General features: G+C 59.1%; 1 protein-coding gene across 1 annotated transcript; it reads right to left on the reverse strand.

Moving 5' to 3' along the window:
- Window positions 1-1,106: 1,106 nt before the first annotated feature.
- DUSP7 (dual specificity phosphatase 7) lies at window positions 1,107-6,653 on the reverse strand (the record flags this gene model as incomplete). The annotated part of the gene is made up of 3 exons (XM_082663663.1): window positions 1,107-1,416; window positions 4,218-4,652; window positions 6,137-6,653. The coding sequence occupies 3 exons, from the start codon at window positions 6,651-6,653 to the stop codon at window positions 1,109-1,111; spliced, it is 1,260 nt and encodes a 419-aa protein (XP_082519789.1). The 3' UTR covers window positions 1,107-1,108.
- Between the last annotated feature and the right edge of the window lie 18,712 nt (window positions 6,654-25,365).

Raw genomic sequence — 25,365 nt, forward strand, 5'->3', positions numbered from 1 at the left:
GCTGGGAGTGGCAGCTGAACCAAAGCAACAACCAGGGTGAGGGAAGAGACTCGGGGGAGGCAGGGCTGGGTGCCACCACCTACGCCCCCCCAGCCACTGGGCCTGCACCCTCAGCTACCAACAGACAGAGAGAGGAACAAGCAAGTAGTGGGTACATATAAAAAGGGCCTGGGGCCCAGGCCCCCCTCGGGGCTGAGCCCGGAGGGTTAATGCTACTGCGTGGCAGCCCCCTGTGGCCCCACCTCCAGCAGGACAGTGGCAGGGCCTCCCTCTGCTGCCTGGGGCAGTTGGCAGGGACCACGAGAAGGGCAGTTGGGTGGGCAGAGAATGCAAAGGCTACCTGTCCAGCCCACCACTCACCACTCGCGGCAGTCATCACAGGCAAATGCAGCGCCAGGTCGGGCTGGGCCGAGGTGGGAGGTGTGGGCAGGCCTGGGAGTCCAAAGCTGGCAAGAGCAGCAAACCACCCCTTTAAGGGCCGCTGCGGAAACGGAGGCTTCACACATGTGCAAAACGCTTTTGGTCAAGATCAACGCGGGGTTTGTCTTTTCCATTAAAAACAAAAACCCAAGAATTGCTTTTTGAAATAAGAAGAAAAACAAACTGATAACACTTCTCTCTCTCTCTCTCTCTCGCAGGATCAAGAAAGGGATGAAATACTGGTTTATACAATCCACTGTTGCATGTAGCCTGAAAATAACACTTTTCATTAAAAAAGAAAAATCAAGAAGAGCTTGAACACTCTCTGCTCCAGGGAGCTCGGATTTACCTGCCAAAAATAAAAAGTAAACTCAGGTCCATGGATGTGTCTTTAAAAAAAAAAGAGCCAAACTGGCTGGGCCATCAGCAGAAAGGAGTGTCCTGGGACAAGGACGAGGCCCCACTGGACTCCCAAAGCCACATGTCTGAGAGCCGAGGGCCCCTCCGGAAAGTCCTGCCGGGGGAGGCCTGGCTGTGGGCTGCACCCTCCCCGGGACGGTGAGGGAAGCTCACCTCTGGGCACAGGCGATGTCCGGGTTCCTCACGCCAGAGGCAGCAGGTGTGGGCCCTCCCTGCGGGCCCTGTGGAGGCCCGGGAGGGGCTGGCCCGTTGCCCCGTGCCCCCGGCCTCACGTGGACTCGAGCGTGTTGAGTGGGAACAGGTTGTGGTTGGTGGGCGTGGAGAAGTAGAGCTGCTCGCTGGGGGTGTGGTTGTCACACGGGCTGCTCAGCCCCAGCGTCCGCTCGAAGTCCAGCAGCTGCCCCATAAAGTTGAAGTTGGGTGAGATGTTGGACTTTTTCCTCTTGACAAAGTCGTAGGCATCATTGAGCGACAGGTTCATCTTCTGCATCAGGTAGGCCACTGTGACCGTCACCGAGCGGCTGATGCCTGCCAGGCAGTGCACCAGGACACCGCACTTCTTGGAGCGGGCCTCGTCTGAAACACACAGGCACGGGTCAGGGCAGCACCTCCTCCAGGGAGCCACCGCAGGTGGGGCTGGGGCACAGGTGGGGCTGGGGGCAGCATGGTGACTGGCTGGTGCCTCCCGACTCCCGAGTGACCTGGTGAAGTCCCACGCGGGTGGGACAGCAACTTGGGGTCGAGGTTAAGAGCATGACTGTGGAGAGGGCTCTGCCACACGGTAGCTCCAAGTCACTGGACATTCCTGCGCCTCGGTCTTCTCCTGTCAGAGGGCCTGCTTACTCACAGTGCTCTTAGAGGGACGTGAGCCAAGGGGGGGGGGCGCCACAAACACTGTGATCACTGCTAGTCCTACTGCTGCTCTAACCGTGTGCTACTACATGCCAAGGTGTCACCTGCATCCTCTCAGGTCATCTGCACCATGGCTACCAAGTTAACTTTATAAATGAGGACACAGGCACAGAGACCAAGTAAGGAGCACAAGGTCACACAAAGGTTCCTCCTAACTCGCAGCACTCACCCCCGCTAGCCCACGACCTGGGGCTCAGGGCTGAGCTTGCTGTCCTGGGGCAGCTTCCATGGGTGCCCCCGAGAGCCTCCTCAGAAACAGGCCTCATGAAGGCTCCTCCACAAGGGAACGGCAGGCAGCACTCGGCTCTGCCCTCGGCCCAGCCAGTCCCCGGGGCCTTAGTCTTGCTCCGGAATAGCCAGGGGCTGGGACCAGGGCCACGCCTAGTTTCACGAGTGGGGTTTGCTTATGTGGGGCCTACCCAGACCACTTACTAGACTTTCCCTGGCCCATGTGCCAGTGACATCTCCCACCACAGCCAACCAAGTTCTGCCAACTCTCCCCTCCACCGCTCCTCCCGGATTCCCCCAGTGCGGTGCTCAGACGCCTATGCCTGACAGGCAGTAGGAGCTCAAATACCGGTTGAGCCACCGGCCAACTCAGTCCTGTAATCTCTCCTCCCCTAGACCCGAGCACAGCTGCATCTCCGTGCCATAGCTGTGCCAGGGGCACAGATTAACAAGAGGCAGGCCTGGGGTCCCCAAGGTCCCCGCCTGAGCTCACTGGGAGCCAGGTACACTCCTTCAAGATGCACTCCTACAAAAGGCCACAGGTTCACAAACTGTTCCTCGTATGGCACTCACTGCTTCTGGCCTGGCAGGACTTCCCTTCCCTAAGCCCACATGAGGGTTCCCAGGGCAAAGCATGCAGTAGGTGCTTAATCCAGACTCGGGGACCAACTGGGGGCCAGACCAGCGGGGGAAGAGACCGACGTCATGGATTCACGTGGAACCACGCTGTCTGACCTTTAGATTTGGGGCAGGAGAAGGGGGTAGTGGAGACAAGCCTCCAGTGGTGACACATCAAGATAAGGGGAAGGCCTGGTCCCCAAACCCACTCCTAGGTAATCCAAAGTCAAACCGCTTCCGCTGGCTTTATTTTTAGCCCTCTAAGGGTGTGGCGGAGCCTCGGGGGTGCTGGGGCTTGATCCTGCCCCACTGAGTCCTATGGGATGCTTGGGCTTCAATTCCTTCACTTGTCAAAAAGGGAGTATGGTTCCTCCCACCTCTACACCCTGTTCTGTCCCCCTCCCCAGATGTAAAAGGACCTCCAAGAACGATAAAAACACCTACAAACCAGGCTCAGCCCTGGGAAATCCGGGGGCCCCCTCTTCACCCCCCTCTTCACTGGGGAGAGCACAAATGCTGAGGCAGCACCCACAGCCCTCTGGGCCACGTCCTCCCAAGCAGAGCTGGGAAGCTCTGGATAGCCCCCGACACAGCCCCTCCCCCAGGCCTCAGCTTCCTTCCTTCCTCCCAGCCAGGCACCTACTTTTGGTTCCCAGTAAGCGGATGAGGCGGGGAAGCCTCCCACTTCCTGTTATTAACGCGAGCCCAGCCCAGCTGACACCAAAACGCCCTCCACTGGACATAGCCGCCAGAGGGAAAAGACTGCCGGGCCACCCCCTCCCTGCCACCGGAGGCTGGACAGAACACTGGGTCACTAGGCTCGGAGAGCCCAGGGTTTACATTCACCCTGATCTTGTGTCCCTTTCCTGAATCCTGGGTGAGAGCTGAACCCAAAGACGACCTGCCATCTAAACAGCCTCCAGCTGGCCAAGGAGAAAGCAGGATGGGAGGTCAAAGATAAGGAACCCGAGTCAGCTGAGGCTGCGGATGCAGGGGGCTCAGAGGGCGCTAAGCCAGACAGCAGAACACACTGCTCTGGGGAGGACTTCCTCAGCCTCTCCCCATACTCTCTGAATACCTCCTATATGCCAAGCAAGCCCCACAGGCTGCCGGGAGCATCTGAGGCCCCGCCGAGGCCCTTTGGGTCATCACGTTCCAACAGCTGCCAGTTAGGGGGAGGCCTCTGGCTCCAGGCCAGACTTTAGCCCCCTCAGGTACACAGTAAAGCCCGAAGAGGCTCCGTGACAGCCCCTAAAGAGACATGTGCGCTGAGGCGTGACGCAAAGCAAGCAAGACTCGTGGGAGGTCTGAGAGCTGGGACGTTTCAGCTTGCTGAGCCTGAAACAGCACAGCCAGAAAAACCCAAGCTGGACAGCAGAGTCCACGAGGCTCCAACAGCTGCAGGGAGCCTGCGAGTCGGGGGACTGCTCAGGCCCCGAGGGCCTCGGTGACGCACAGTGGGCCTGGGTACACCCATGGGCACACGCTGGCACATGCAGGGCACACACAGGTCTTGACAGGCCCAGAGATACCCAGCCAGGCACGGGCAACACCCAGAGTCCCATACACACCTTGATGCGCAAGCCCACCCACCCTGGCCGAAGCGCAGCAGCACTTACCTATGAAGCTGATGGCCTCAGGGAAGAACTGGGAGAGGTTCTGGCTCCAGTGGTCAGAGATGGGGATCTGCTTGTAGGTGAACTCGCCCCCGTGCTCGAAGGCATTGGGCAGGTTGGGCGTGACGTTGAGGATATACTTGATGCCGTACTTGCCGAGCACATCCAGGTTGGTGGAGTCCTTGGCGCAGCCGAGGTAGAGGTAGGGCAGGATCTGGACGGGGAAGGCCGGTTGGCTGGATGGCACAGGGCTGCCGTCTGACTCGGTGGCACTGCTGGGCAGCTCTCTGTCCGACTCACCATCTGAGCAGTCAGAGCTGATGCGTAGGCCCCCCAGACCCAACACTGAGGTGGGCGGTGAGCCGCTCGGCGAGGACGAGCTGTCCACGTTGGTCTCGCAGTGTTCTGAGTACTCTGTCTGGAACTTGTTGAAACCACCTGTGGACAGGATGAGACAGGGCCTGGATGAGAGACTGACGATGCCAGTGACCCCAGACCAAACAGGCTGCACGAGACCAACAGCAGCCAGGGCTCCCCACGGCAAGCACCGTAACACCAACAACGGACAACACGGGCGGCGCTACATATTTACACATGTACCTCCTCCTGTTTTCTCCACAACTATCCTATGATCCACTTCACAGATGGGGAAACTGAGGCCCCAAGTGATAAAGTAACATGCTTGAGCTCCATACCCTTGCCCATAGGGCTTCAGGGCCCCAGCCATACAACCAGCTTTAGGGCACTTGAGGACAGACTCCAGCTCATTCCTCTTCCACAGCTCCCATGTACACCTGGCACCCATGGGTGCTCAGTAACTGCTAAGCGGTAAAGGAGAGCAAACCACCCCATCTCAGGCCAACACCTGTGGGTTTGCAAACCCCTCTTATAGATGAGACCGCAGGGGCCAGAGCTGCATCTGGGTCAGCTAGAGGCAGAGAGGGCCTGGGCCCCCTGACTGGGAATAGGGTGCTTGAGCCCCACTCTCAGCCACACGGGAAGTAGTGTGAAGGTATCTGTTGGCTCTTTCCCAGGGCAGGGGCAAGTTCATAAAAGGGGTCCCAATTCCACCTCTCCAGAACCCACCCCCTTATAACACAAGGTCCCTCTCAAGCCTCGGACCCACAGAAGGGGAAGCTGCTGGGGGCTTTACAGGGACAAGAAATGGGGAGCGCCTTGCAGCTAAGGATGGGCCCTGCGCCCGAGGGTGCCGCAGGCCTCCTCTCCCCTCCCGCCTGCCCGCCCCGCTGCCAGCAAGAGGCCATTTTGGAATGTTAATTGGAAACACCGGCTGCAGCCACTCGCCTCCCAGCGCTGCCTCCCCCTTCCACAGTCTCTGGGGTGGCAGGCTAAGGACTTGGGGGTCCCAGAAAACCAGAGCTGGGGCAAGGAACACTGCTTACAGCCGTGCCCCAAGCGCCTCCAAGAGGCGGTGATTCCCAAGTGATGAGACCCACGCGGGGATGCCCGGAGTCCCCCAACCCAAATGATCCCTATTCCCTGGCGGGGGCGGGGACGATTATGAAAAACTCCTGTCCTAACCCGGGCCTTCCAGGAACACGCATTCCAGTCTGTAGGAGCTGAACTTGGGTGCCCAGGAGGGGACCCTCCCTCCTTTGAGGGGCTCACGGGGAACCTAGGAGCTGCTATGGCCCCAACAACACGAAAAAAGGAAAGCCCAGGCGGGGAGAAGTTTGTTCGACCCACTTAGATCGTGCCCAGAAAGGTGTAGAGGAGGCCTGCGTATCAGCCTAAACCCGCACAGCTGGGGCCGGACGCCCGGGAGAGGAGAATGCGGGCCGGGGTCGACGTGGCGCCGGCCGGGCAGGCTGGGTACGGGGAGAGAAAGCGGCCTCCGGCTGGGGCACCCGGGAGCCGCGGGAGAGCCCCAATCCCAGACAGGGTCTCGGTGCTGCCCTCACCTTGGAGGTAGTAGGCCTGGCAGCCGTCGTCGCGCAGCTTTTGCAGGAGAAGGCCAAGCACCGAAGCGGGAGCGCCAGGCTCTGGCTGCCACTCGGCCGTGGCCTCGTCGTAGAGCAAAACGGTGGCCGCCTTGCAGCGCGTAGCGAAACGCTCCTTGTCGGCGTGGTTGGGGATGATGGAGCGGATGGGCAGGTTGCCCTTGCGCAAGCGGCGCAGCATGAGGCCCGGGATGGCCAGGTTGATGGCCGTCTCGATGTGCGACGACTCGAAGAGCTCGTGCGGCCGGCAGTCGAGCAGCAGCAGGGACGCGCCGCCGCGCGCCTCCAGCTCCTCCTGCAGCCACTCGGCACTCTTGCAAGGCATGGCCCCCGCACCCGCCGCCGCGCCTGCCCCGGTACCGGCGCCGGAACCAGACCCCGCACCGGGCTCCGACCCCGCCCCGGTGCCCCCAGCCGCCGACGCCCCCGAGGCCGACATGTGCGCCCGCGCTGGGGGGCCGCGGAGCTGGTTTTTCATGGGGAGCGCGGGCGGCCCGGGGCCGGGGCCGGGCAGCCCTGCCCTGGGACGGCGCCCCGGCCGCGCGGGCCCCAGCCGCGTCTCCGGGCGCCCGCCTCCCGCCGAGCTGCACGCCCGCCGCCCCGGCCTCCCGGCCTCCGTCCCGCCCGGCCCTCCGCGCGCGCCGCGGCCTGACAGCCCCAATTAAACGGCGTCTCGGACGGCCGCGCGCCGAGGCGTCCTCCGGGGGGCGGGGCCGCGGGGCCGGCGCCCGAGCTTAAAGGCGCCGTACCTCCGCCGCCCCTCCCCACGGGGTACGCGGCCGCGCGAGCAGTCCCGTGTGCCCGGAGACCTGCGCCCCGGCCTTCGCCCCGCTTCAGCGCTGCCGCCGTCTCGCCTGGCCCAGAACTGATTATGACTCGCCTGGGGTCCCGGCCAAGACCCTCTCGGTTCCCCTATCCCGCGCTCCCAGCTCTTCTGTGCCCTACCCTGAAGGGCTGCCCTGGGGGCGTCCTGCGCGTGGCATCCCCTTCCTACGTTCACGGAAGCAGAGTTTCCCCGGGGTTGGGGCGGAGGGAAGGGGCGATCAGGCTGAGCCAAAGCCCCCTCCTCCTGTCAACTCCATTCATTCATTCTCAGCGAGTTCATTCAACAAATGGAAATTGAACGCCTACTACGTGCCATGACCTGTGCTTAGGCGGTCACCGTTTCTGGCAACTTGCATAGTCCCAATGAGGGCTACACGCTTAAAGACCTGAAGGTAGTCTCACCCCAGCAGGCCTGAGGGGGGATCAGCACCTAGGCAACTGGCGGAGTAGGACGGCCCAAGGCCGTGCCACCCTCCACGGGCAGGGGTGAAGAAATCCTGAAACGACCTGGGAAGAGAGAGCGGGCCCTTTAAGGAAGCTTCATAAGCGGGGTGGTGACAGGCGCCGAGTGAAGCGCCACGTGACTTTTCCACGGGAGCGGGTGCTGGGGGGATCCTCTTTAATCGGCTCTCCTCCTCCCACCTCCCAACGCACCAATCAACTTTCGTGGTAGGCGGGAGTGCGCCACGCAGGTGGCCAATCGCGGCCGAAGGAGACGGTGGGGCGGAGAGAGGAAGGCGGGGCCCGCCGAAAGCTCCACCCAGCGCGGGAAGTGGGCGGGGTCTCAGCGAGCGCTGTGTATCGGCTCGCAGGCTGCCTAGGCGGAGTAGGTGAATGGATCCGCAGGTAGCGCTGGAACAAAGCGGCTCGACTCGAACGGTGCGCGTGCGCAGGGCCTGCCGCACTTTCCCTACTGAGTCAGGGTTGTCTGCGTCGGGAGGGAGCTCGCGGCTGATCCTGCGGTTCGTCTGGTCCGTTCCCTGCTGGGCGGAGTGCTCCCACATCCTTGGGGTTTATCCTTCCCACTCTGCCCGAGGCTGGTCAGCTCCCCGCCACCTTGCCTCTACACCCAGCTGGAGGGAGGTTAGCGTCAGAGATGAAGGGCGGTGGCGCTTGAGATTTGCCGAAGGGAGTGCTTCTGGAACCCGCAGGATTTGAGCTTTCCGCTGACAGGAAGGCACGAAGAGGGGCGGCCCTGGGTTAGTACCCGCTGCCCACCTCCCTCCCCCCACCCCCCTTTGTCCATGCGAAGGATAGTCTATGTGAAGGGTTTCATCCCGCTGCAGGGCTGTGTCGAAAAGAAGCAGGGATCTCTCCCACAGTCACACTCCCAGCAAGATGACAGCACTGCAATCATAGGTGGCCTTATCACCCAAGATTCGATGCCCAGAGAGGTGATAGGAGAATCAGGTCTCTGGCCTCCCGCGCAGGCTTGTCCTAGGGTTGCTGGGCAGAGCCTACTTCCCTGGGGACCTAGGACGAGTGGAAAGGGCTCCCGGGGCCTGAGGGGCCTAGATGTGGATTCTGCCCTGCCACCTGCTGACGTGTTGTGTGGCCCGAGTATGGTTCCCACCTCTCTGGGCCTCAGTTTTCCCCACGTGGGATCGTGCTGGTCTGGACAGTGCCCAACCAGTCCATCACAAATCTGTCAGCCTGGGAGGGTGGTTCTCTGAAGCCAGGCCCCTTAGCCGGTAGTCCAGGTGCTGGTTGTCAGGGATGGAGACAACCAGCACCTCACTCAAAAGGCCTGAGCAGACCCACAAGGGAGGGGACCTGCTGGCCAGTGAGTCATTCCTCAACGGGCTTGTTGGGGGCCTGTTGGAGCTTCGCCTACAGCAGTGCCTGATGAGGAGTTGACCATTGTTCTCACTAGTGGGGGCACAACTGCGAGGGGACCCTCCACCGTGCCCCCCCCCCCCGTCTCCATCCCCCGTGCGCGAGGAAGCCCCTCCCAGAAGAGGGGAGGAGGCCCACCACCCCTCACATTAGCTTGTGATGGCTCCCTAGTCTCCCTCACCCTCTGGACTCCTCTAGCGGGGACAGCTACCCTGGAGGAGAGACCTGTGAGGATGTGTGGAATTGGGAAGACTCCCTGGGGGGTGGGGGGCATCCTCCCACAGGGATGTAAAAAGAGGCAGGGTTTGACTGAGTACAGGAGAAGGGAGAGCATCTGGGGAGGGGGTGACAGGGGGAGCAAAGGGGTGGAAGAGAATTAGCCTGACCATGGGAGATGCTGCAGTGGTCCTGGGCCCCCAACACCCTGGCTGGAGGAGAGCCCCAAAGCCTTGGTTCCTGAGTGGAAGCCCTGCCTACAGTCTTGAACCGCTAGACACAATGTGTAAAGTGGATCCCAGCAGGGCTGTCCTTGGGTGTTAGGGAAGGGGGCAAGGGACAGACACAGAACCCTCTGACATACATGGCTCAGAGCATAACAAGAACTTGCCTATGGTCAGACAGCAAGAGGCCAGAGCTGCCCCTGCCCAGGGCCTTGCTCTGCACCTGTGACCCTCCCTCAAGGATACTGGAAGAGGGGACCTGGTACCTTGGGTGAGAGCTTGGGATCAAAGACATTCCTCCTCCTCAGGAATGTGGCCTTTCCTGCCCTTCAAGGTTCAGACCCTCCCTCACCTGCAGCCCCTGGGAGAGGTGCCCCACTCACTAGGGTCTCCCTGAGGGGCAGGGGGGCCCCAGAACAGGTGTGAGTCCCTGGGGGTGATTGGGTCTCAGGAGGGGAGCTGCGGGTGGGGTGTGTTTGAACTCTCTGCGGGCTGTACCCCTCTCCCACACCCCTCCAGGCCTTTACACATGCTCTTCCCTCAGTCAGGACATTTTTTCGCCCTCACCTTTTGCCTGCCTTCTAGAATATCCCAGCTCAGGTGTCACCCTCAGGGAGGCTTCCTCTGATCCTCCAGGCTAGATTAGCCCCCCTGATCTGTGATCCCAGGACCCCTGCCCCCCAACTTTGCTCTGGACTCTATCACAGTCATGGTTACACCGCCCACCAGACTTTCTCCCTTTGGATGTCCAATGGTATGCCTGCCCCTCCTCAAGGCCATTTCTCCTCCTGCCGTCTCTGTCTCATCCCTCGTCCCCCAGTTGCCAGGCCCAAACCCATGAGGCACGTTTGGAGCTACCTACCCTGTCTGCACATATCCAGTCCCAGAGCCACACAGAGAAGGGGGCTTCCCAGCCCGGCAAGGCTTAGCTGTGATGGTGGGATGTTTGATGTGAACTAAACAGATATGAACTGGTGTGTACCACCCCCCCCAAACACATGTCCACATGGCATGGTGACCTAGGAGCCGTGTCACCAAGAATAGTTTAAGCATCTTGGAAGCAGACTTTCCTTTTCTCACTGTTGCCCCTGGAATTTCTTAGAGATGGGCCAGCATGTTTGAATGGCATATGCTGGAGGGGCAGGAGGGGAGGAGGGTCAGTTTCTTGCCCTCCTACCCTAAAGAGGCTAGCACAAATTTGGGATGAGCTCCTGCTTGCTTCCAGGAGGGCAGCTTTCCAATCAAGGTCTATTTCCCACTATGAGAGCTGAGCAGGGGCTGGAGCAGGGGCTGGGGCAGGGCACTCCAGTCCGTGATGCCTGCTGCTGGTGACAGAGCTAGTCTCTGCCAAGGGCAGCTCCACTAGGCTGGGGGAGATGTGCCATCAGAGCCCTGCCTGAAACCCAGACTAGGGGTCACTATGCTTGCCCCTGACCCTTGGGACAGCTTCTCCTGCATCCCTTGGTGAGGTGCCTGCCTGGGTTACAGTCAGAACAAGTAGTGTCTAAGCCAGGCCAGGAGTGGACTGTGAAAAGCCTGGCAACTCTCCTGCCCTGCACAGAACTCCCGGCTGTACACATCCATGCATGTGCACGCACGCACGCACACACACACACACGTAAGGACACATAAGACAGGCCCAAACACCCATAGATCTACCTATACATGCATATATGCTCACAGGCACATAAGCGTGTACGTAGAAATACACAAATACAGACCTATGCACGAGTGCAGAAATGTACAGTACACACGTACACACTCACTGTGACATGCACACATGCCAACAGACCCTGTATGTGTGGCCACTTGCCACTCTTGCTGGAGGGGTGCCCACAGACAGATAACCCAGAGAGGCTGTTACAGGCTGATGGAATCCATGTTCTTCTCCCACAGCCCTCCAGTCACCTGGGCTCACCCTTCCATATTGGCCATTGCTGGGATCTCTGTGGTGACTAGTTCTGGATGGAACAGAAGTCCATCCCGGCCTGCCTCCCAGCAGGGGGCTGCCAGACCCTGGGTGATGGCAGCATGGCACAGGGAAGCTGTTGCCTGGGACAGCTCTGCTGCTGGGGGCCCAGCCTATCCACCCTCTCCCTGCCCTGCCCAGGTGTTGGGGCAGAGGGGGTAGGAGGTCAGGGCAGGTTGGGGCAGGTCAGGTGAGAGAGAGGGCCACACCCAGGAAAATCAGAGAACAAAACCTGGCAGGATGGAAGCCAGGGCCTAGAAGATCTGGGAACTCCCCAAAGCCACCTGGAGAAGGTGGAGGGGAAGAGCGAAGAGAGCCTTGCCTCTGGAGGAGCCTCCCCTCCCATTCAGGCTCATTTTCTGAGCACCTGCCCTGAGCAAGGGAGTGTGCAGGGCAGTGAAGTGGGACCTCAGAGGGGGAACTAGACATATGTAATTCCTCTCTTCCTGCTCCCCACCCAGCAGTGACTGCAGGCCCTTGGCCAACCTCCCCAGGTGGACTCCCTGGGGCATGCCTTTCCCAGCCACACACCAGCCCACTGGGGCCTGCCTCAGTGTGGAAGACTCACCACTCGGCCACGTTTCATCCCTGGCAGGCATTACTAGTCAATCACAGGACTTGCTGAACCATCCTCTGGCCTGAAAACCCTTCCAAGCAGGCAGGACCAGTTGATCAACTGTGGTAGACACGGGAGGTAAAACCTTTTTGCTAACGTCTCAATTCATAGCCAGACCAGCTATGCTTCTCTGTCCCCACCCCCAGCTCACTTCACTCTGACCACCTCCTGCTTCCTACTTGGTGCCCAGACACAGCACCCCTGCCTCCACACACTTCCTCATTCCATGCCTACACCCGAAATTATCTCCAGCTTCTGAGGGGCCATGGCCTCAGGAAGCCTGCCCTGCTTAACCTCAGCAGAGTCTGCTCCTGGTCCGAGTCCTCCCCTGCAGGGCCCAGCATTTTCCACTCTCTACCCAGTGGAGCCTCCCCACTGCGACTTCCCCTGTGTGAGCCCCCCTTCATCACTGGAGTCCCCCACGTGGTCATGCAGAGTCCTGGGGCCCATCCAGGCCTTTCTCATGACCCCAACTGCCCTCTGTTCCAAGCTGTCTTGGGCATGGGGTTCCCCTCAGAGTATGGGGGTCTGCTGGGCTGGTCAGCCTGGGCAAGTGAACATTTCAAGGCCTGCTCGGGGCTGGCTGACTTGGGACTGATGTCAAGCAGGCCTGATCCCAGCACAAAGGCCCTACCCCATGGCCCTCATGCCAGTGCAGTGTTCGCCAACTCAGCCCCGCATTGCCCCCGTGTCCCCAGTGAGGTGAGCAGAGCAGGGCTTGTCTGTCCATTCTACAGATGAGAAAACTGAGGCCTAGGAAGGGAAATGTCTTGCCCAAGGGCCTGGCTCCAGCCCCAGCCAGTTACTCACTTACCCATGGGGCCTGGGGTGAGTCATCGTGGCCCAGGTGATGGGAAGGAAACACATAAACACGAGCAAGTGGGAAGGACGGTCTGGTAGGAGGGTTGACATGCCTGCCTGGGGCTCCCACACACAGGCCCCTGTGGTCTTACTGATCAGGAGCCCACCTGACGGTTTCAAGTCTTGTTTCCTTCTGGCCCCGTGTCCAGGCTTTGCACCAGCCCTGGGAGGGCTGTCAACTCATTTGACAGGTGGGGAAACTAAGGCCCATGGTTACAACCCCAGCTGTGGCAGGGGGCTGGGCCCCAGACTAACAACCCAGAGCTCCTTTCCCCCAGCCCAGGGGTTTCCAGCTGGCTTTTACCTGGCTCCAGGCTCTACAGGGAACCCCTTGCTCTACCAGCTGTTTCCCATCACTGGGGTGGAAGGGGGCCAACACTGCCAGGGTGGGGGCATGGGCAAGCTACTCGCCCCATAAGGAGGGGGGCTGTATCCTGCACATAGCATGTGTGCTATCAAATGCTCTTTCTACTTCCATGGCTAATCCTTTCCTACCCAGAATCTGTCCACTTTCACTACACAGTCCAGGCCCTCCTATCTCTCCCGTGGACCATCTCCCTAGCCTTCTTCGCAGCCTCCCCACCCAGCAGCCAGAGGGATCTTTTTTTTTTTTTTTTTTTTTTGCGGTACGTGGGCCTCTCACCCCCGCGGCCCCTCCCGTTGCAGAGCACAGGCTCCGAGGCTCAGCGGCCATGGCTCACGGGCCCAGCCGCTCTGCGGCATGTGGGATCCTCCCGGACCGGGGCATGAACCCGTGTCCCCTGCATCGGCAGGCGGACTCTCAACCACTGCGCCACCAGGGAAGCCCCAGAGGGATATTTTGAGAATCAGACCTGGTCCTCCCCTGCTCTGAAGCTTCCCACCATCCGGGCACAGGCCAGCATGGCCCTCAGTGATCTGGCACGGCCCCTCTCCCCACCTCCTCGCCTCCCATCAGGGTCCAGGATTCTCTGGTTGCCCAGCCCAGGCCCCTACATCATCTTGCTCTCTCTTCAGGGCCTTTGCACTCACTGGTCTGCTTGTTGGAGCCCTCCTGTCCTGGCTCTTTCCTTTGACTACGGCTTATCCTTACCCCCAAACCAGCTCATCCTCCAGAGCCGGGGGGGCACTGGGAAGTGGGATCCCGCCTTTCTTCTGGACTCTGTGTTGTCAGCCATGAGCACATGGTCCTGTGATTTAAAATGCCTTTGGCTCTTCTCTGCCACACTGGAGGATTCCAGAAACCTCTCACTTCCATTCTCCACCTGGGCCTCAGCCAGTCCTGCATGACCTGCCCAGAGTCAGAAGGCTTCTTACCATGAAGGGATGGCTCCCCGCTCCCACCATGTCTGGCAGGGCCTCATCCTTGTCCTTGGGCTGCAGGCCTCAATTTCCCTGTTTCAGAGAGAGCACTCCACCCACAACTCTGGTGCAGCTTATCCTTCCTCTGCAAATTGAGCCCAAACTCCCACCTCCTGGTGGACCCAAGGGTCCCTCAGGTCCCAAGCCTGGGTTCCAGTCCTGCATACCACCACTCTCAAGCCTGGAAGAGGGGCTGGGATGCGTGGGGGAAGCCCCACCTGCTGACACTGAGGTCATCCCTAGAGGGCCAGGAGAAACAGCTCAACAGCCCCAAGAAACCAGGCAGCTGGCTCTGATTTCCTTGGGGTTTGGAGGAAGGCAGAGGAGAGAGGAAAAGGACTCAGGTAAGTTTGGCTGGGCTGGCTCCCTGCCCCAAAGTCATAGGTCAAGGCGAGCCCTTTCCTCTTGCATGCCGCTCACCAGAATCTTTGCCCTGGGCTGATCTCCCCTCCATTTTATGACACTTTAGGGCTTGTGGGCAGCACCTCATGAGCCCACCTGGGGCTCTGAGGGATGGAAGCCAGGGCTTTAGGGGAGCAGGGGTCCTTGGCTGCTGGCCTCTAGCCACCGTATCACCCTTGGCCTCCCACTTGAAGCTTCTGATCCTTCTGAAGCCACCTCTGCCAGGAAAGGCCTGGAGCCCCAGTGGTTTGAGCAGGGGTGGGGGGCAGGAGGGTGACTCGGGCAGGGATTCCCAGCCAGAGCAAAGGCAAGGAGCAATGATGGAGTCCGGGGTGGTGCCCTGGTCCGTCTTTGCCAAACCAGCTATGGTTTTTTGATTAGGAGAGCCAGCTGTGGCAGGCTCCTGACAGTAAAGCCAATCCAACCTCTGAGGCTGGGAGGGCGAAGGGGGCTGGGAATTCCCAGGGCACCTGGCAGGCGGATGTGCCAGGGGTCTGGGCTGGGTCTGCTTCGGGTGGGCCAAAGGGCGGTGCCTGGTAGGTCTCGCTGTAGCTGCCAGGCCTACTTGCCTCATTAGCATCTGCCTACTGCCAGCCTGGGCCTGTCTGGTCCCCTCCCCATCAGTCCACACAGCCGTTTTTCAGGAATTCCTCCTATAAGGCTTTGATGGTGACAGTGATGGAGATCATGTGACCAAGATGAAGTTGGGGAAATGGCCTGGGAACCAGCTGGCCTGGCCCTGACACAAGGTTGCTGTGTTGAGGCCTCAGCGCTCAGCCCTATTCTAGGTTTCATGCCCAACACCATCCCATATGGGCTCAGCTGTCCAGCGGTCGCCTGGAGCTCTATGTGCCATGTTCTCAGGTAGGCAGGCATGGGTGGCAGCACTAGGAAACAGTCTGGGGAACTCCCCTTCTTGATGTGGCCTCACCCAGCCCTATTCCTGCCAGAGGGGCACATGCCCTCAAACCTGGGATACTCCCTCCCTGCAAAGACTAGGGTCCTCTGGGAGAGAAGAGGGACCAGTGAACTCTCAGGGCTCCTAGTGGGGCCCTTTGAGGTTGTTACAGGGAGGACCAGGGATCAGCTCTGCTTAAGGCCCCCTTCCCACCTCCCTGCCCCTTGCCATGGCTTATGCAGTCTCCCATTAGAAGCCAGCACTGCCCTGACCCCCACTGCCAGATGGGACAGCCCTCTGGCCTGAGCCATAGGGGTGGCTCCGAGACCAGGGCTGGTGGGGGTGAGGCACTGAGAAGGCAGTTTGGCCAGAGCTGGAACTCTCTGTCAAAACCTCCCCAGAAACAACAGGCCAGGCCCAAGAACTCAGGCTGGGGAGTGGCTGAATTCCCCAGGCCATGAGCACTACTGGGACACAGAGCTCCCACGTAGGAGGCAGCTGGAACCCCCGGATCTGGGGTGCTGCTGTGGACTTGGGTGGCCCCTGGAGGTGCACCAGCCTCTTCATCTATAAAGTGGGGCAATACCTTCTGCCTACCCTAACTCCCAGGGGTGCGGGGCAGCTAGGCAGGTTCTGCCTCGGAACTGTCAGAGGGAAGGGTCTCTTTCGCCTAAGGGGCTGGGCACAGACTCCCAACCACCCCCATGCACTGCAGGAGTGCCTTGGCCTGACACCTGTACCAGACGAGGTCAAGTGCTGACCACCTGCCAGACCCTGCGCTGGACATAGCAGGACAACCCGTTGTGGCCCTCAGATGACCAAGGTGTGAGTGTGCCATGTGTGTTGGGACAGGGCATGGGTAAGATGGGAGAGGTGGAGACTGGGGAGCCTGCCTGTAATGCTGACTCCACCACCGGCCTCCCCTCTCCAGGCCTGTTTCCTCCTCTATAGAATGGGGTACCGTACACCATGCGAGGCTGCTTGAGGCAGGAGGAAACATGCTGTGTGAAGGCTCCAGTCCAGGGCTGAGCTCATGTCCCCCTGCTGAGCCCTCTTATGCCTGGACAGTGGGGAGAGGGCCCCGGGGGCAGGCAGTGACCCCTGTGGGAAGGAGTCCTGGAGGGGAGGCCTGGGACGGGGGCTGTAAGCAGCTGTGCCGGGGAGTGTGGGCAGAACAGACTCTGAACAGAGAGGCTGGCTCCAACAGGAAGAGAAACAGAGACAGAGGAGACAGAAACTCTTCTGAACCTGCAGCTGGTGGCTGCCCTGTCCTGAGGCTGATGTGGGGCCATGGACACGCCCAACACCCCATGGGGCAGGGCCCTGCCCACCAGCCTCATGCCTCTGCCTCTGTGTCCACCCCTGCCTTCCCACCTGCCATGAGGGAGGGAAGCAGAGTCACCAGGCCCTGGCCAAGCTCCAGCCTGGTCCTACCTCCAAGTCTCAGCCACACCAGCCCCCTGCTGCCTCCTGCTCACCCTTCCTTAGCTGTCACCACCATTCGACTCCCACCCTTCGCTCAGACCCAGCAGACAACAGCCCCTGCTCTGACCCTCAGGGAGCTTTCCCATCAGGGGTCTTTGACCCATGGCTCCTGCCTCCTCAGGGCTCTCCCTGTAGAACTGTCCAAAGTGGGATCCATAGAACACTAGGCCCACCTCATAGAGAGGGTCATGTGGTCAAATGTCTGAAAAACACTGTGAACTCTGTGGCCCCAGCTGCATAGCATAGGAGTGTGTTAAAGGCTCTGAGAAGTCCTGCAGGGATATAGCTGGCTTAATTTTGTTCATCTGGCATTTCCCAAACTCTGGTGACCACAGCATCAGTTTTTTGCATAATCTCCACTCCCAGCCCGTGGGACTGTGCACTCAGCCTGTCCTTCAGGAGAGAAAATAGCCTTGTCTTGCCCAGTGGCTGCTCATACCATGTTCTCTTCCCCGGACTTCCTTTCTCATTTTCAGATGAGAAGCTGAGGATCATCAAGTAGCTGCTCAGAACCCCACACCCTCCCTCTGGCCGGCTCTAGGCGCCCTGAGGTCTGCTTTTCACCAGCAGGTCCGACTGCCATCCCAGCCCGGCTCCTGGGAGGCTAGGATGATTAAATGGGCACCGGGCAGAGATGAGTCGGAGCCTGGTCAGCTTCCCCCACCCAGCACCAGCCAGCTCTTGGCCATGACCAGCTCCTGTGGTCTCTAGCTCAAGGCTGCACAGGGCCAGACAGGGGCCAGACAGGGAGGCTGGTCCTCTCAGCATGGGGGCTGTGGACAGGGCCCCCTCCTCAAGCCCAGGCCAGAGTTGGGTTACAAGCTCTGAGGGTCTCCTAATGAGTTCCACATGCGAGTGAGGGCCTCTGAGAGGAAATGGGAAGGGGCTGGGGGAGGGGGAGAGGGGCCTGAGAGGGGACTGGAAACATGTGTTTGGAGGAGGAAGCCAGGGGGAGGGGGAGTGGAGGGAAGACTCTCCCCAGAAGTCTTGTGCCCACCCCCACAAGGTGGCTGCCAGGCTCCCAGCCCCTGCAGGAGGCCCCCAGGCCAGCAGTCTTGGGGGGAGACCCCTTAGAGGGCCCACTCCTCTCCAGGCAGAAAAAGCCCCAAATCCTTGGCCCTGCTTGACTGGGGTTCTGAGCCATTAGAGGCAGGATAGAACCAGGTGGGTGGGAGGGCCCATGGGGGCATGATGAAGCCCCTCCACAGCCAGCCAGCTGGCCAGCAGCAAGATCCTCATTCAGATCCAGCCCAGCTACCCCTACCCAACCAGAGAGCCCTGGATGCAGCGAGGCCACTGACCTGTCAGCCCTGACCCCCATCTTTGCCCCTCTCGGCTAGCGGGTGGGCAGGGAGGCGTGGCATGTGGGTTGGCTGCCCCACCCTCCCTCCCTGTCCAGTGGGGGCCATGCCTGGCCATTCAGATTGGCCTGGTGGCTGGAAGCCTCATTAGGAAAAGGCTGTCTAGGAGCCATGTTGGCATGTGGAGTGGGGTGTCCAATGAGAGAGACCCATGGTGGTTAGGGAGCGGACTGAGGGCCTCATGGGGTACAAAGGGTGTCCCTCCCAGGAACACTGGTTGAACCCCAGGTTTCTAGTCAGCTGACCAAGGCTGAGCCTGGAGTAGGCCTTGTAGTCAGCTGGCTGGCCTGTAGCATTCTGATGCTGGGGGCCCAGACCTTCAGCCCCCACCCACCTCCAGCCACCTCCCCAGGCCATGGATTGGAGCCCTGAAGGCACAAAGTCTGTTCTTAGAGCTTTGTGTGAATTGTGAGAGCAAATCTTTCCCGCAGCCCTGTGAGGCCAGTGCTACTCTTACCCCATGCTGTGGATGAGGAGGCCAAGGCACAGAAAGGTAAAGTCAGAGCATTCCTGGCAGGAGGGACAGTAGGTACAAAGGCCCTGGGGCTGGAATGTTCCTGGTGTGTCCAAGGAATAATCAGGAGGCTAGCGTGGTGGGAGGGGCATGAAGGGAGGGTGGAGGGTGGTAGGAGATGGGGGTGGGGGAATGGGCAGGATTGAGTAGGGCCTCTTGGCTGTGGTGAGCATTGTGGCCTATACTTGAAGGAGGCTGGGGAACTGCTGGAAGGGGTTGAGCAGGGATGGCATGAACTATCTTACAAGTTTTCTTTTTATTATTATTTTTTAATCTTACAGCTTAGCTGACTCTGGTTGCTATGTTGAGAACAGAGGGAGTGGGCCAAGGGCAGAAGTAGACCAGGCAGGAAAGGAACAGGCATCATCTCAGCAGGTCCTGGCTCCTTGTGGGGCTAGCTCAGGATGGCCTGAGTGGTGGGCAGATTGGAAGGGCTCTCACCTGACCTGCCCCAGCCTAAGCCCCCTTCCCTCACCAGAGGGGCCTCCATAGCTGAGGTTCCCCCAAACCAGAGGCAATTATCCCAACAGGAGCTTTGGGAGGAAATACAGAGGGCCAATAGGCACATGAAAAGATGCTCAACATCGCTGATTATTAGAGAAATGCAAATCAAAACTACAACGAGGTATCACCTCACACCAGTCAGAATGGCCATCATCAAAAAGTCTACAAACAATAAATGCTGGAGAGGGTGTAGAGAAAAGGAAACCCTCCCACACTGTTGTTGGGAATGTAAGTTGGTGCAGTCACTGTGGAAAACAGTATGGAAGTTCCTCAGAAAACTAAAAATAGAATTACCATATGATCCAGCAATCCCACTCCTGGGCATATATCCAGACAAAACTAGAATTCAAAAAGGTACATGCACTCCTATGTTCATAGCAGCACTATTCACAATAGCCAAGACATGGAAACAACCTAAATGTCCATCGACAGATGAATGGATAAAGAAGATGTGGTACATATACACAATGGAATACTACTCAGCCATAAAAAAGAACAAAATAATGCCATTTGCAGCAACATGGACGCAACTCGAGATTATCCTACTAAATCAAGTAAGTCAGACAAAAAGACCAATACCATATGATATCACTTATATGTGGATCTAAAATATGACACAAGTGAACCCATCTATGAAACAGAAACAGAATCACAGACATAGAGAACAGACTTGTGGTTGCCAAGGTGGAGGGGGTTAGGTGAGGGATGGAGTGGACTTTGGAGTTAGCAGATGTAAGCTTTTATATATAGAGTGGATAAACAAGGTCCTACTGTATAGCACAGAGCACTATATTCAATATCCTATGATACGGGACTTCCCTGGTGGTCCAGTGGTTAAGAATCTGCCTTCCAAAGCAGGGGACATGGGTTCGACCCCTGGTTGGGTAACTAAGATCCCACATGCCACGGAGCAACTAATCCCGCGGAGTGCAACTACTGAGCCCACGTGTTCTGGAGCCCATGCACCACAACTAGAGAGCCCATGCAGTCTGGAGCCTGTGGGCCACAACTAGAGAGAAGCCCGCATGCCACAATGAAAGATCCCGCATGCCACAACGAAGATCCCGCATGCCGCAGCTAAGACCTGACATAGCCCCAAACAACAACAACAAAAATCCTATGATAAACCATAATGGAAAAGAACATTAAAAAAAGAATGTATATATATGTATAGCTGAATCACCTTGCCATATAGCAGAAATTAACAGCACTGTAAATCAACTATACTTCAATAAAAAAATATTAAAACTGGAAAAAAAGGAGACTTTGGGACATGTCTCAAAGGGCATGGGCATCCTTGTAGAACCTCACAAACGACCCTAGCACACCCCAACTGTGAGGGGAACTGGACCCAACCCCAGAACCGGGGCAATCCTGGGAGCAAAGGTCAACTTCAGAGTTGCAGCCAAGAAGTCCCACAGCAGCAGCCCAGACGCGGGCCAGCCCAGGCCTCTGCAACAGAAAGCACCTTCTGTTTCCAGTTAGCAGGCACATGTGAGCTGCTGCCTGGAGGGTCTGGGAAGACTAATTACATTGCTTCCCTAGCTCCAAGTTCCAGAGGCTTCTGGGGGAGCCAATCCAGCAGCAGCTGTCATGGAGAATGATCCTGGGGGTGAGGGTAGGGGTGGGGGGTGTGCTGGCCCCGGGGAACACGATCAGCACTCCCATCCCAACCCTGGGCATGAGGGCATGTCCTCGGGTGGCTCTGGCTGGGGTCAGTTTGAGGGGCTCGGTGCAGAGGTGGGGTGGGGCATCACAGGAGCTTCTGGGGGAGCTGGATGGTTCCAGAGAGGCCTGCCAGGTCAAGGCAAGGCCCTGGGTTGAGCCTAGCCAGGGAAGGGCAGGGGCAGGGCAGAGATCTGGAAGAGAGGCCAGGTGAGCAGAGCAGCTGCAGGGCACCTGTGCCCTTGGCCAGGCCTGAGACCAGGAGAACATGGACTGGGTGAACGTGGGCCCCAGGTGCTCAGGGACGGCCACAGCTCTGAAGTCAGTCTCCATTCCTCAGCTGAGTCCAGGTGCCCAGCTGAGGAAGGATGGAGATGGCCAGGGGCTGATGTCAGTATGTTGGCTGAGTGACACTGCTGACACGGGCCCAACTCCTGCAGGCCAAGCCTCTGCCCACGGAGCACCCATGAGAGATATCAAAGTCCCACTTTCAGGAACAGGCACTTGTGCCTGCAAGAGCAGCTTAGGACTGAGAAAGGAAAGCTGCCAGAAGATGTGACTTCCTCTCCTGCCCAGGTCCCCCGTCCGACAGTGCTCAGATTTCTCATGGGTGGTAGGAGACAGTGGGGGCGGGGGGAGGCCTCCTGCTACAGGCATCGCCCAGGCAGAAGGGGCTCGAGGTGGCCTCACCTGAAGTGAAACCACTCCCCAGCCTTGCTCTGTAAATAGGGTCGGGGAGAGTGTTTCCACACAGCAGCTGACAGCGGAGGAGGGGCCGGCACAGAAAGCTTCCTCATGGCTTTGCCCCAGGCTGTCTGGCCTGGCTCCAGTCTCATCTCGAGCACGAGCATGGCTGTGAGCGCCCCACGTTCTGGGCCTCTAGAGAGACTTCCCCCAGAGTGGCCGGCAGAGTGAGCCCGGGGTGCTAGGGCTGGAGGCCACTCAGCAACGGGACAAGGCCCTGTGTCAGGGCGGTGATGCTCACAGGAAGTGAGCAGGGGCCCGCCTGCCTGACACTGACGCCTTGGCAAGGTGGTTCCCTCCTCGGCAGCATGGGGCGGGGTGGGGTGGAGAGGGGGTGCTTGGAGAAAACCCCGGGGCCCAGTTCTGTCCCGCTTAAATGGCCACCCACCAGTTAAGGCTGGAGCCATTAGGGGCCCCTCTTGAGCAGATCGTTTAGGAAGATGAGGGTAATGACAGGGAGCTGGGATAGTGTGACTCACCATGCTTGCGCTTGCTCAGCGGGCTGGGTTTCCGGGATTCCCGGCAATCACAAACACCCACCCGCAAGCCTGTGCTGGCCCTAGTGGCGGCCTCGGCCTTGGTGACAGCAGAAGAGGTGGGCTTGGAGGGCTTGCCTCCTCAGCTGGGGCAAGGCTGTCTGCCGGCCCAACTCCCTCCTCACCACTGGGGATCCCCGTAGCACGGGCCACGGGATCAAGAGACCGTAACCCTGGCCACCCAGAATTTCAGAGCCAGAAGGACTCTGGGACCACCAGACTCCATCCCCATGGACATACAGGCCAAGTCCCAGGGAAGGGGTCGGACCCGCCAGAAGTCTCCCTCTAGTCACACACGGAGCACATTCTCCCTCCGAGCGCCTCATGTGCCTGATGAGACGGGCACTAGCTCACAAATGGTCTCCACAAGGTTACTGAGCTCATTCAAGGTCATGGAGCTAGCGGGGGGCAGAGCCGGGATTTGGACTCTGGTGGTGCCCCTGACTCCCACAGCGACCCAGACTCCCCTGCTCCGCCCTCTTGCCAGCCTGCTGTCACGCAGCGCGCCCCTGCTGAGACCATGGGACAGAGGACAAGGATGGTGCTGGGCGGGAGAATGGCAGTTTCCAGGACAGGCTGGCTCGTGCTACTCAAGTCTCTGGAGGGACACAGGCCTGCAGGGATCCATCAGCACTTAGTCTGTCAGGTACCCCTGGGAGTGGTGACTCAGTAATGAAGGGCGGCAGGCTTGCCATGGGCAGGGGTTGGACTCAGCTGCTGCCTTCTGGCTTGGTCTTCCCGTCTACCTGAGCTGCCTCCCTCAGTTTCTCCGGCAGGGAGTACAGATTCATCCCTGGAACCCTGAGGATCTGGCACAGGGTAGGTGGGGGATTGCAATTTAAATCACAGACACCTGTTCTTTCACTTCACATGTTAGGAAAATTAGGGGATGAAGGGATGGGGGTGGGGGCTGGGAACTGCCACTGAGATGTACTTCCTAACAAAACCCCACTAACCTAAACACATCTTCCTAGCACAAAAAAAAAAAAAAAAAAAAAAAATTGAAATTTGGTTTTCTGGGAGCTCAGTTACCAAAATCCAAAATTAGGAGAGATGACGGCTGAGCTGAGGCATTTACATTTCCAGGGGCTGCTTCTGAGCTTGGCAGCATGGGTGGGGGATAGGGAAGAGCCCCCGGCCACAGGGGAGCTGCCTGGGAGGGCTAGCAGAGAGTGTCATCTGGGGAGACGCCACAGGCCCTGTCATGTGGCCCTCAACTGGGCCGAGCCACCTCAAGCCCCGCTAGGCCTCCCCACTCCTCCTGTGCTTATAAGGGCCCCTCCCCAACCCCCCCATAGTCAGTCCTGCCTGCCACCAGCCCAGACCGTGTTGCCCAGCTCGGGGGCCTGCAGCACCTTCACGGGGGCGGGGCTTGGAACTGAGGCTAGACAGTCCCCAGAGCGGTCAGAGCACCCTAGGGTTTTCTGTCTCCCTCCCGCCAGGAGCAACCTGGCCCCTAGATTCTCAGAGCAGTGAGGTCCTGGGTCAGGCCTCACATGAGCTAAAAAAGGAACTCTTTGGGGAACAACATGGCCAAATGTGAGCCTGAGCCCTCACAGCTCTGCCTTGGCGAGGTCACACACACTGACCCCCAGGCTTGGAGATGGCAGGTCTCTGTGCTGTTTTAAAGACATATGCAGCTCTCCAAGAACCATCCTTCTCCCCAGTTCCAGATCTGTCTGGTGGCTCCGTCAAGGCAGGTGTGAGTGGCAGGAAACCCCTCAGGAGGGCTTGGCCCGGGCCACTCGTGCAAAGCCCTCCCAGAAGCCCATGGCCACGGCTCTGGCCCGCCTCCATCTGGGAGGGTCCAGGTCGGACTGTCCCAGGACATGACAATACTGTCCTACCAGACAAGGGTTGTGCTGTGTGTGGGGGTGGTGGTGAGTACCCCTCTCCAGACTGTTTACATCTGACAATGGTGATGGGACTTCCAGGGGAGAACAGTACACCACTACCTCCCAGCCCACTTCCCAAATCCCTAGCAGACCCTCAAAAATCCTCATTTTCTCCCACAGAGAAAGGGAGATTTCAGAGAAAAATTCGAAACTTGATCCTGGTGTAAACTGAAGACACGATGGGTGGCAACCCTTGCCTGGCCTGTGAGCAGAGCTGCTACACAATGCCTTGGAGACCCTGCTCCTGTCCTGTTGCACCATCTGTGTCTTTGGAGAGGATCTCGCCTGGCCTGGCCGCTCGGATCACCACAGCCCCAACACCTGGGAGCTCCAGCTCCACTGGCTGCAACATGGCAGCCAATGTCTCATCAGTGGCAGGGCAGCCAGCATGGGAGGGGATGACAAGCCTGGCCCCACAAGCTGTGTCCCCTCTGAGCAAGCTGACTTAGCATTGCCCAGACTCCCTAAAAGCCTCCAGGGACGGGGAGCCCATGACCTCCCGAGACAGCCAAGGGTCTTACCTGCCAATTTAGACCAGCAGGACTTCCAGGCTCTTCTACACACTAGCAGGGCCACGTGGGAAGACTGCAGCAGGTTCCTGGGGGCCTCCAAAGCGTCCTGAGCCTGCAGCCTCTTCCCACATCGTCCTAGAGGGACTGATAGGGGCGGGGAGCCACGGGCCTCTGTTAAGTACCTACCTCATCGCCACCTGGTGGGGTGGTTACCACCACCACCTGACACAAGAACCTGAGGCTCAGAGAGGTTATGTCACCACGTTGAGGTCACACGGCTCGACCAAAGGCAGAGCCTGAGGCCTAACTGCAGACTACAGCTCTCTCCCCACCCAGGTGGAAGAGGCAGCTCCTCCAGGCTTGTCGTTCATCGGTACTCAACATAGGCTGCCTCTTGTCAGCCCAAGCTCTTAGGTGTTCAGACTCTGCTCCCACCTGGAAGCTGCAGAGGCTGGGAACCTCATTAGCTGCTTGGTACTGACAGCTCCCGGGAAGATCTAACACCGCCCTCCCCCCAGGCCCCAGGGCAGGGCAGGTGTGTTGGAGGGTAAATACCTCTCTGGCTGGCTGGGCCCCAAGAAGCTGAATGCATAAGGCATGGACGACACCCAGACATATGGGAAACACTTGCCTGGCTTTCCTGCAAGGATGCAGGGGAAGCTGACTATGGAACCCTCACGAGCAAGAGGAAAGGCAGGTGCCTGAGACCTCCAGGTCTCAGCTGAAGCAGCCAGCCAGGCCAGCCAGAGGGACAGGGTGTAGGCAGGGGCTCTGGCTGTCCTTGCT

Source organism: Grampus griseus (assembly GCF_964374135.1).
Source record: "Grampus griseus genome assembly, chromosome: 10".
Lineage (NCBI taxonomy): Eukaryota > Metazoa > Chordata > Mammalia > Artiodactyla > Delphinidae > Grampus > Grampus griseus.